General features: G+C 40.6%; 1 protein-coding gene across 5 annotated transcripts in view; it reads right to left on the bottom strand.

The window, feature by feature from the left end:
- The window catches only part of arb2a (ARB2 cotranscriptional regulator A), a 503242-nt gene that overhangs the window by 131547 nt on the left and 358737 nt on the right, over window positions 1-12958 (bottom strand). For all 5 annotated transcript variants that reach the window (XM_061906255.1, XM_061906252.1, XM_061906253.1 and 2 more), the window contains one exon: window positions 10226-10310. In XM_061906255.1, coding sequence (XP_061762239.1) covers window positions 10226-10310 — 85 coding nt within the window. The remainder of the gene's footprint in view (window positions 1-10225; window positions 10311-12958) is intronic.

Genomic DNA, 12958 nt, shown 5'->3' with positions numbered 1-12958 from the left:
TGTCTGACGTTGGATCCACGTTGTTGGTGGGGAAATGACCATAATTCAATGGTCTAATCAACGTCACAACCTGACATTGATTAAACATCTTCAAAAAGCATGTTGTTTCAAAGTTGTATTTATGTTGTAGAAAATTGGTTGGGAAATGACCAAATTTCAATGATCAAATCAACGTCAGTACCCAACATTGATTCAACGTTGTCAAGAAGCATGTTGTTTCAACGTCGTATTCGTGTTGTAGAACATTGGTTAGAAAATAACCAAATTTCAATGGTCAAATCAACATCACAACCTGACATTGAATAAACGTCTTCAAAAAGCATGGTGTTTCAACGTTGATACAACGTTGATTATACATACATGTCCTTTAAAATTGACTTTGAAACAACGCTGCAAAATAGTTTTGTGTAAATTGAGACAACGTTGATGTCTAACGTTGAATCCACGTTGTTAGTTGGGAAATGACCATAATTCAATGGTCAAATCAACGTTACAACCTGACATTGATTAAACGTCTTCAAAATGCATGTTGTTTCAACGTTGTATTTGTGTTGTAGAAAATTGGTTGGGAAATGACCAAATTTCAATGATCAAATCAACGTCAGAACTCAACATTGTTTAAATGCTGTCAAAAAGCATGGTGTCTTAACGTTATGTTTGAGATGCTCAGCATCAGAACCTAATTCAACAAGTTCTCAACGTTGTTCCTGCTGGGTGGGCAAGACACTTCACCCACCTTGCTCCGAGTGCCGCCCACACTTTTTTAAATGTAGGTAATGAGTTTCATAATGCGAAGCGCTTCGAGTCTCGAGAGAAAAAGCGCTTTCTAAATATAATTCACTTCACATTAAACAATTTGGTATATTAAAGATGTCCCTGTGGTGGATTGTCCGAAGCTTAAACAGCAAACAAAGTGGTTTTAGTACGAAAGTTGTATTTACCCAATATCAAAAAGTACAGGTTTGGATTGACTTGCCCATGCAAACAGACAGCATCCTTCCGGAGATACGTGGATGATCGAAATCATGCTAATCACCGTCATAATATTGGTCTACTGGCTTGTTATATGTTTCCCTCATGTGTCAAGGTCCCGTTGTTTTCCAACTGCCTGCTCTGCAACAATCATGGATCCCTTAGTCATAACAAACAATCAAAACATTTTGTAGAATGGTTAGAGCGACCACACATTCAACTTTCCCCTACGTATGCTCTTCCAGTGATTCAGAGGCTTTTAGATAGACTTTCTTTTTGGACTAAAACAGACACAAAATATGGTATACAGGTCACAAATTCCACTACATCCTGATCAACATTTTTGACTTCTGATCCCGATCCAATTTTCTGGTCATAGATCCGATCCTATTTCGAGTTCCGATTCGATACTTTGACAATAGACTATAGAACTGAAAATATTTCATAAAAAGTAACTAAAGTAAACAAAATGGGGCGGCATGGCGTAGTGGGTAGAACGGCCGGCCAGAAACCTGAGGGTTGCAGGTTCGCTTCCCACCTATTGACATCCAAAAAAACGCTGCCGTTGTGTCCTTGGGCAGGACACTTCACCCTTTGCCCCCGGTGCCGCTCACACTGGTGAATGAATGATGAATGAATGATTGGTGGTGGTCGGAGGGGCCGTAGGCGCAAACTGGCAGCCACGCTTCCGTCAGTCCACCCCAGGGCAGCTGTGGCTACTGATGTAGCTTACCACCACCATGTGTGAATGAATGATGAGTCCCACTTCTCTGTGAGCGCTTTGTTTAGAAAAGTGCGATATAAATCTAAGTTATGAAATACATTTTTTATAAAGCTTATCTTACAACATTTAAAATGTCCTAATACCGTTGTAAATTCCATCATTCATCCATCCATCCATTTTCTACCGCATATTCCCTTTGGGGTCACGGGGGGCGCTGGTGCCTATCTACGATTGGGCGGAAGGCGGGGTACACCCTGGACAATTCGCCACCTCATCGCAGAATAATATAATATTGTATAACAGATTATGTAATAAATACAAATTAAATGCTATGTATGTATTTTCTTTTTTTTAAACAACATGAAGCGGTTATAGTGCACAGTAACTATCCATCTATCCATTTTCTACCGCTTATTCGCTTTGGGGTCGCGGGGGGCGCTGGTGCCTATCCCAGCTACAATCGGGCGGAAGGCGGCATACACCCTGGACAAGTCGCCACCTCATCGCAGAATAATATAATATTGTAAATTAGATTATGTAATAAATACAAATTAAATGCAATGTATTTATTATTGTTTTTTTAAACAAAATGAAGCGGTTATAGTGCACAGTAACTAAACAGAAGCAAAAAGTACTATTGGCTTCCATATTTTGTCATCTGGATCAATATTAGAAAATACACATATATTATTCCGTGCCAATTACAAAGAAAGAAGCTGACCATCAAAAGAACATTAAATAATGTCAGCCAGTGACAAATACGAGCAAGTCAAGTTCAAAGGAACTGTCCATTGTGCTATTTTATAACCATCAACTATGAACATGATCCATTCTTTTGGAGAAAAAATAAGCATATCTGCTTTTTGAGGAAGGATATGAGATCATTCCGACTAATTACAGTGTCTCTGCTGTGGAGAAGACCTCTCAGAGGGGGAGGAGGCGTGCAGCTTCTGAGCCAGTCAGACGCTCTCTCGTCATGACAAGCATTAATTTCACATTTCCAGTAAGTATTAGCAGGTTTTAAAAGGAAGTGCTAACATGATTGGCAGTGTTAGTAAGTTAGTTACCTGCAGTGTGAGCAGACGATGAGCTTCTGGAGGGCGGGGATGGAAAACGCGTGTTTTATTTCAAGTTATCACATGCTGTGTGTACTAATGTTTCTGGCTGTAGTTTTTTTTATTAAATATCCACTATTTTGCAAGTTTTTCTGTTTTCATCCTTTCTTGTGAATAGCCCTTCAGCATTTGTGCCAAAACTGGTAAATTATTCCAAACAATCAAAACCCTGGGAACGGGTTTTCAACAAGAACCGGTTTTCGATTCCAATCCCTGCTTGTTAGTTTGAATCACATCTTTTTATTCAGCACTAAACAGGTAAACTTGTCAATATTCCAAAAGGGAGGGACTTTTGTTTTCTGGGGCTGAAAAGCTATTGATTGTATTCCAAAACTTGACTTCTTTCCGGGGGTGAAAACCATCGGTGGTCGACCAAGGACACTATCTGAGTACAAAAAAAGGCTTAAGTCTTCTTGCATAAAGCAAATATGAGCAAAAATTCCAACTATGCAATGGAACAGATCGTTCTTGCTCGGGTAAGGTTGCATTCCATGATTTAATTTTGCGTCTAAAGCCACGTTTGTTGCTGTTGCATGCACCGTTTACAAGTAGCGTGTTTTTCCCCATTTTTTTTCAAAATATAACTAGATGTTAACATTGTGTATTTGCTGAAAGATTCATTCATGCTTTTTTATCAAAATATAACTATAGAAGTCAACATTGTGTATGTGCTGAAAGCGTCATACATGATTGCTCCCAATGGTAAAAGCTGAACCCTTTTAGGTTTTGCTCACATTTGCTTTCTTTTACTTAAGACTCGGCGAGTTGGTGATTTTTGAAACACTTGTTGCAAATGTGTGTTTAAGAAAGACAAATAATATCAACATAATACCTTAATGGGAAATATTAAACGTTAAAAGAGTATCAAACAAACCATTTACAAAGTGACCACTCGAAACTTGTGAATTCTTCGACTCTGCTCCCTTGGACTGGAGTGTGACTTGCTTTTCTCTTTGTTTTATAAAATCTTGCAAGCACTCTTCCGCCCTTTTTATTTGCCTCTCGAGGAACTCGGAAACAATGTTTATCTTTTTCGAGATTTGGACGATTCGTACAGCCGAAAACAACACAAGCATAGGTAGGGGTGGCCTTTTTTTTAATACTAGGTATTTTTAGGCCATATTGCGATATACAATATATATCTCGGTATTTTGCCTTAGCCTTGAATGAACACTTGATGCATATAATCACAGCAGTATGATGATTCTATGTGTTTACATTAAAACATTCTTGTTCATACTGCATTAATATATACTCATTTTAAACTTTCATGCAGAGAGGGAAATCACAACTAAGTCAATTGACCAAAACTGTATTTATTAAACAGTTATTAGCAGGTGACTTTTCAAATGATGCTACATATTAGCAGTAATGCTACTTTTGGTAGCAACGCTTGTGCCCCACACTTGACAAATTAAAGTTGTCGATTCGACATATTCCCGCTTGAAGCCGAACCACCGCCAGACGATGGACCCCGTGCTGTTTTTCTTGGGAATTGATTCTTCCTTTTTGTTACCAGATTCGCACCTTCTTTCTCCGCTAGCATCACAGCTAACGTTAGCCACGCTGCTACCTCTCTGCTCCGTGAGGGCGTATACGTACTGTATGTGACGTATGACGTGACAGTATGCGACGTATGTAAGTTTGTGCGCTTGCTGCCTGTGAGAAGGAGAGAGAAGAAGGAGTGGGAAGAGCCTGTAGTGTAATGCCCGCAGCTAAAAGCAACTGCGTGAGAACGTATACTCGAATATTACAATATAGTCATTTTCTATATCACACAGAGACAAACCCACGATATATCGCGTATGTCGCCCAGTCCTAAGCATAGGGCATTTTTTCTTCGAGAAAGGTTAAATGATGCTGAATACCCATTGAGAACAGAGCTCGCTTGACCACCATGCATTTTCAACGGGTCTCGCTTGACCACCACACAAGTTTAACGGGTTGTGACATCAGTAAAATCCAAGCAATACTGCGAACTGTGACAACCCCCAACTATACACAAACATGCTGCATACTCTTTGCATAGCAAACCCGACTGGATCATTCATTGCAGCAGAAGAGGTGACTGCTGGGAGCTCGATGTTTGCAGATTGAAGTGGAGGCCCACGGCGCCATGACAGGCTTCCCTCAACCTTCTCTCAACCTCCTCACCTCTGCCGCGGCCCTCGCCACAATGGCCGCTGGCTGCAAAGCTGCCAAGCTGCCAAGGACTCAAAGACAACCGAGTCAACCTTTGACATTAGAAGCAGCTACCAAAAGACCAGAGACAAGCTGAGTTGGCAGCTTTGTTAGTAGGCCTGATCCCCACGTCTTTTCAGCATTGTTAAAGTAGCGAAAGTCAATAAAGCATAAGTCAATAGGGTCCACATGCAGATGGACATCATGTCAAACGGTGTTCACACCAAACCTTTCTTGCCATGTTTCATAAAGTGCGACCTGGATGTCTAGACTTAGCAATGGTCGCTGGGAAGAGGCATTACACATCACGGTAGAAGTGACATTTGAAGATGAAATACAGTATGGGTTTTACACTGAAGCCTCGCTGACATTTGAAGGAGCTGATTCACCGTTAGATGTCGATACGTACCACCCACATAGCACCGTGTGGAACATGTCGCTTTAGTGGTCGAGATGAGATAGCGGTGTAGATGGGTATTCAGTGACATGTGGGGCATGTGAAAAATGACCTATACTTTCACAAGGATGTCACAGTAGAGCAATGGGGGCGGGGATAACACAGTGTCCCCATGCAGGACCAAAATATGTCATACATAGAACTTGTGTAGTCCACACATGTAAGGTTAAAATAGGCACATTAAGAGCTGCGACCGATTCCTTGGTTTCTATCAGGCTTGAATGTCCTTTTTGTAGTTGTGTGTGCTTTGCATGCGAGCCTGATGTGTGTCAGTCTTCCAACAACGCTTGCAATCACCGTCTCTTATCAATGGTCATGTTGAGGATTACAGCGTTCATCCCTAATCCTACATTAAGAACACTTTCTCCTGATGGGCGTGACATCATCAAGGCCAGTCCGCCACAGAGAGGGCACGGGGACAGGAAGCCAAACACCACAGGATTATCGATGTAGCCGAGGGAGTGGATGATGAAAAGAAAAAAAAAAATTGGAGAAGACGGTGATACAAAAACGATGGAAATAAAAACAGCATCTTACGAAACATTAGGGTTGCATATGTAGATGGACACTGTGGATTTGCGCTTCAAGATAATCTGCCACCGCTTCAGTTTCTCTGACAAGGATTCTAAGATCAGCCCAGCAATCCAAAACCGTGTAAAGAAACACTACAATGTTGTCTACTTACACAATAACCAGCATGGCTTGATTGGCAGCTGTGCCTGAAACCTGAACCTAGACAACAATGTGCAGTGACATATTTGATGATGCCCGTACGGTAATACAACCACGTTTTTCAGTAACTAGTAGGGTTGTATGGTATACCGGTATTAGTACAGTACCGCGATACTAATGAATCATATCTGAAAAGTACCAGTCCGCCACCCCCCAGCGCCCCCATTGTCGATGATAGTATATATTTGTACCATGAATTGATTTACGTGGATCCCGACTTAAACAAGTTGAACAACTTATTCGGGTGTTACCATTTAGTGGTCAATTGTACGAAATATGTACTGAACTCTGCAATCTACTAATAAAAGGTTTCATCAATCAAAGTCTTATCGTGTCATTGCTGGTTAACGAGCAGACAAGCAGGTTCAGCAGTGCACAATCACTGAAGTACTTACAAGCAGACAGAGTGTAGACAGAAAAGGGAGAATGGATGCATTTTGTCTTAAAAACTAATGATAAAGGTGAAGTTATAACACAGAAACGCCCACCGTAAGAGGTGCTTTAAAGACATGGCTAGCTAGCTAGCGGCTAAAGTCCAGCCCCAGTCTGCAGTGTTTTAGCTACTTCTAAATCACTAATCCTCGCCTCCATGGCGACAAATAAAGTATGTTTCAAACAAGTACCATGCCTGCAGGACGAGGAATAGCTAAACATGCTTCACTACACACTGTAGCTCACCGGCGTCAAAATGTAAACAAACGCCATTGGTGGATCTACACCTAACATCAACTGTAATGATATCAAGTACAGTAGCGTATCTAGTCGATGCTACTATGATTACATCACTATTTTTTGGCATCACAACGTCTTCTTTCTTTTTTTTATAAATTTGTATTATGTTTATAAACTCAGTAAATACGGTCCAGGGCACATAAAGACTTTGAATATGACCAATGTATGAACCTGTAACGACTTGGTATCAGATTGATACCCAAATTTGTTGTATCATCCACGTATCAAACAACACAAGAATAAGTGATTATTAAATTTTAACAGAAGTGAAGATAGAAAATGTTAGCAGATATTAACCGTAAATAAACAGGTAGCTTAATAATTCATTTTCTACCACTTGTCCTTAATAATTTTGACAAAATAATAGAATGATAAATGACAATATGTTATTGCATACATCAGCAGCTAAATTAGGAGCCTTTTTTTTGCTCATTTACTAATAAAAGACAAGTTGTCTTGTATGTTTTTGTTATTTTATTTAAGAACAAACTTGCAATAAGTAATTTTTAATGTACCATAAGATTTCTTGTTAAAATAAAAACAATATTTTTTGTGGTCCCCTTCATTTAGAAAAGTACCGAAAAGTAACGGAAATAATCAATATAATTTTGGTATTGGTACCAAAATATTGGGACAACACTAGTAACTAGTAATCTGAGATTTTACTATTTACAAACCTTTATTTATATTAAAGCAACTCATACAAGTCACTTTGTGTTATTATTTTAAGATATATTTGGTATTGTTTTCACATCTCGAGGAGTGAAAACTTTTTTCATTTTGCGCCGATAGTGGTGACTTGCAAGCATTAGTATTTTGGAAATTGTGGATAGACAATACTTTCGTTGAACCTCTTTTCAAATTTGAGCCGGTGTTCTGGGAAGACATGCAGCCTCCTAGAATTCATGCAACTCCTGCATGTGTGTATGAAGGAATCCGGAAATACAATTATGTCTCCCTGTGCTTGCATCCTTTTTAACACATTGTTTTCTGCAAGACGCCAATCTTTAGCCATTTAAACACTGCGAAACAGGTGAGGAAAGATCGACTGGCCTCAGCGGCTCATCAGCCATTCAGTTAAAAAAAAAGGCAAATATCGATTCCTGATCTAATCCCATGATCGGAATCGAGACATCTCTAATTATTTAAGAACAGTAGTGAAGTGAAGTGAATTATATTTATATAGCGCTTTTCTCTAGTGACTCAAAGCGCTTTACATAGTGAAACCCAATATCCAAGTTACATTTAAACCAGTGTGGGTGGCACTGGGAGCAGGTGGGTAAAGTGTCTTGCTCAAGGACATATATTGTTGTTTACAGTAGTTATCGTAAAGATGTTTGAACCAAACATTTTGGTGAAGGCATGGGGGATGTGTAAACAACTAACAAAGTACTTGCCGAGTTTGGTCCTCCCACTTCAAAAATCCCATTAGCGCCTCTGCTTTAATACACGCTAAGCAGCCAGCAACACAAACATAAAAAACAATGGAGAAAAAGAAGAAACAAGCATTTTCTAGCTAAAAATAAAGACATTGAGTTTGTCAGGTAAGGACAAAAATATTAACGTTTGTGAAAAACTCTGGCGAAGAAAATGTAAGCAATTAAGTAACTTGTAATTAAGCACCGGGTTATAAGGCGCACTGCCGATGAGTGGGTCCAGTCAGGTCTATTTTCATGCAAAGGGCGTACCGGGTCATATTATAATTTTTTTCTAGATTGAAAACACTTCATTGTGGTCTACATAACATGTAATGGTGGCTCTTTGGTCAAAATGTTGCATAGATTATGTTTTACAGAATATCTTCAAGTAGCTTTCTGACAGCCGCTTTCGGATGCGCCGTTTTGTGGGCGGTCTTATTTACGTGGCTCAACTTCGGCAGCGTCTTTTCTCCGTCATCTGTGTTGTACCGGTGTTGCGTGCAAAGACAGGAGTGGAATGAGAGTCAAAAGATGGAGCTAACTGTTTTAATGACATTCAGACTTTACTTCAATCAATAACGGAGCAGCATCTCCTCATCCGTGGCTCACTAGTGCAACAACAACACTGGACATGTGTCCCGTGAAAAACTGTCCGACCGGAACTCTAATAACTAAAGTTCCTTGGGTGAATAATGTAAACTCACTACACCGGTAAGTTTTAGCGCTTTCACAACGAGTTTACTGACAGATATAAGTAAGAATTTTACACGACTTTATATTAGAAATGGCATCAGTGGAGGATGGATGTCCCATAACAAGAAGATAGAGAACAAGAAGAAGCTTATCGAGTACGGTATCGGTACACACAACAAAGGCGGACGCACGCACAGAAGGTAAGAAAAGTTGCTTTTGCATAATATTGCGAAACAAAACGCCAGATAATAATGTCTCACCTGATACACGCACCATACTAATACTCGTTTGTTGAAGCACAGTACAATCCATCAAGCGGTGTGGCTTTTACCAAAGTCGTACTAAAACATTTTGATAGATTTTTGAGAGCCGTGTCTAATGTTCTATATTTTCAATGGGTCATAACACATTTTGGTGTTGTTTGCTTGAGTCATATTGCAGTCTACACATATCTCTTATGTGTGACTGCTATCATATTGCAGTCCGCACGTATCTCTTATGCGTGACTGCCATCTACTGGTCACACTTCTCATTTCACCGTGTACCAAACAAAATAGTTTTGAAGTCAGTAAGCACAACCAAAATTATTTCGTACATTAGGCGCACCGGGTTATAAGGTGCACTGTCGAATTTTGAGAAAATTAAAGGACTTTAAGTGCGCCTTATAGTCTGAAAAATATGGTGGTTACTTTGGTTTAATTTATGTAAGTCACTAGCAACACTGCGGCTACTCAACATATGCAGTTCAAACTTTAAGGAAAGTTATATTTCTAACACAAAGTTTAAATCAACGTTTACTTATACAGCCCTTAATCACAAATGTCTCAAAGGGCTGCACAAACCACAAGAGAACACCTCTCTCTCTCTGCTACTCTTCATTCACTCTCTTCACTTTTCATTATGCAGTCAACAGGATGTAGCAAAGGCTATCAGAAATCACACAGCTTTACTTCGTTCAGTCCCTTCCCAAAGAATGTGAACACAGCTAAACACTGATATGCGTTATCTAAAATTATACTCATGCACCGAGGGTGTGACCAAAAACATTGCTTCACTTCTTAAATCACATTGCCAAATTCTAGTTTCCGTCAAGCATCAGTATTGTGTTTGCATTTCAATTCTGAGGCTGAAATAAAACTCACTGTTAAACTAAATCAAGAGTGAGTAGTACACTGTGAGACTGTTTATTTAGGTTTGATACCTGCAGAGACGCGTGGGCAGTCTGGCAGCATGGAGTCCAGAGGAGTGTCCAGGGGCTCTGGACTTGATACCCAGTTACAACAGTGCTGTGATGATCGAAAACAAAAAAAAAAGTCAACAAAAATGATGAAACAAGAGAGACATGGAAAAAAAATACATAATTCTCACAGTACAAAAATCAATCAATAGTAGCCCCTTTATCAAAATCCAATACAAAAGCTCGGTATCTTAAATTCTAAACATCAGTTATCTCTGTAAGAGCAATATTTTAATGTTGTTCTTCTATTGGATCCCAACCGATTGTGTGGCTGTACCTAATGAAGTGGTCTTGGGGCTATGTTCAAAGAAAGAAATCAATTTAATGCAAATTGAGCTATGACAAAAAAGACAAAAACATGCGGGGGGCTGGGGGGTGGAGGAGAAAATGGAGATGCCAGAAAACAAAGAAATTGGGTAAGGGGGTAGTGGAGAGGAAGGTGAGTGTGTGAGTGAAGGAAGGGGAGGAGAGAAAGAGACAGGAACAAGCAATTAAAAGCTCGGTGACGTGTTGCTTAGACATCTTGCTGTTTGTTTGTGGTGGAGAGCTGAGGCCTTCTGCCATGGTGCGTCAGTGGGTGCACTGGGGGAGGGAGTCTTCCCAGTTTGCTGACCCGTAACCCCTTGCAAACACCCTTGGTCCTCACAAAGCCCCAAGTGGTGGAAAACATTACTGTCAAAAAAAGAGTGGACCTCTTCATCTACTTTTGCTGTCTTCATCTCCCAAATACTTTTCTTTGTGTTGCCCACCGTCTTGCTGTACGTACTATAATATCTTCTACTTTGGTATATGTTTGTATTTACTTCTCAAATACTCACAAGTATTTGTTCAAGTTAATAAGTGGACACAATTATGTACAAACATATGATAAAGCAGTAGTTGGAGTTGCCCGCTTCTATATAACAAGGATTGGAGGAAAAAATGTTGTTAAATAAATAAATATAGGTCCGATATGAGGAATTATGACGTCATACCGATAAATCTGGTAATTTAATAAAAAGCTCCGATGAGGCAAGATTACCCGTACTGAGCTGCAAGTGGGTAAGGGTGAGCCAGTCAAGAGCTCCTTTTCTCCTACATTTGGTAGCTAAGCTCAGTTTGCTGTAACGGCCTGTCATAAACAAACATGGCGTTGATCGTGTGGTGTTTCAGAGGAAGATGTTTCACATGCTGTTTTGCAACACATGTTTAGCAAACATTCCACTAAGCGGGGAGGAATCATAACGCTCAAACACATCAAACCGTATCAGCCACCTGGAAGCCAAAGAGGACCCTTGCCAACTGAGGTCCCTTCTGCACTAAGCCGGCTAGACTTGTACAGAACAACGTACGTGGTTGCAAGACGTACTTGTTCAACAGCCATACAGGTCACACTGAGGGTGGCCGTTTAAACAACTTTAACACTGTTGCAAATATGCGCCACATTGTGAACCGACACCAAACAAGAATGACAAACCCTTTTTGGGAGAATTTCCGCACCCTAACACAACTTAAACACAAGAGAACAAATACCCAGAAAACTTTGGAGCCCTGACTCTCCCTGGTTACAATATACAACACCTCAACCGACGCAAGTAGGGAGGGTGGGGGGTGGAGGGTTGGTGGTAGCGGGGGTGTTTATATTGTAGCCCGGAAGAGTCTGGGCTGCATGGGATTCTGGGTAATTGTTCTGTTGTGTTTATGTTGTGTCATGATGCGGATGTTCTCCCGAAATGTGTTTGTCATTCTTTTTTGGTGTGGGTTCACAATCTGGCACATATTTGTAACAGCGTTGGCTTCGAAAGAATTGGTGCCCTGAAATTTAGGGGTCTCCCGGAAAAATTGGGGACGTGGGCAAGTATGACGCTGTCAAGCGCCGTTCATATTAAACTCGCGGGCCGCACCAACATTAAATTGTCATATCAAAGTGAGGGCCGCATAATAACGTCTTGCGGGCCGCAATTGGCCCGCGGGCCGCATGTATGAGACCCCTGATGTAGACTATTGCCACATTTCTTTTAACAGTAAAGCTTGCTTGCCTCACCATCAGCAGCTGTTAGACGATTGTAATGAATCACACCTGAGCCATAATACATGAATCATATCTTGAATGGACGTGTGAAAATAAACAATGTGATAAAGAACATTTTACAACAATCAATCTAGGGATCTATATATCTGGTCAGGACACTGTGCTTGGAGGCTGGAATTGGCGGTCGTACTTGATGGCCGCAAACACTTCATGGCTTCTCAATAGTTATGGAGTACAAAACTTGACGTTGAGTAATCACTCGACATACATGGCAGACAATAACTGACAGTTTGCTTTGCCAATCCAAATGCATTCGCTGTTTTCTGTAGTCATCCCGCGTCCACAGAAGCCCGCATTCTCGATGTCTCTCCTTCCACAAATGGACAAAGTTTTTTGATAAGTAGAATCGCAGCTGACCTTGACATTCGAAAGTTCTCTTGCCCTTTAGCTGGCACAACACACTCGTTGACAAACCTATTCCACCAGGCCTTATCCAAAACCATCGATCAACATTGCTATGTTGCCGCCTGAGACGTGTTGTATCCCAAATAGCTGCAATCGCCCGTTTCCTTCTCTTAAGGTATTCATGTGTGATTCCGACAAGCGTCTATACATGTAGAAGAAGGAGAAACACGGGCGTGTCTGGATGAATAGCCTCCATCTTTTCAGTGGTTACCTCCAAGTTA

The sequence above is a fragment of the Nerophis ophidion genome, linkage group LG07, assembly GCF_033978795.1.
Source record: "Nerophis ophidion isolate RoL-2023_Sa linkage group LG07, RoL_Noph_v1.0, whole genome shotgun sequence".
Classification (NCBI taxonomy): domain Eukaryota; kingdom Metazoa; phylum Chordata; class Actinopteri; order Syngnathiformes; family Syngnathidae; genus Nerophis; species Nerophis ophidion.
Note: the sequence above shows the minus strand (reverse complement) of the source record. Positions and strands in the feature narration are given on the sequence as shown.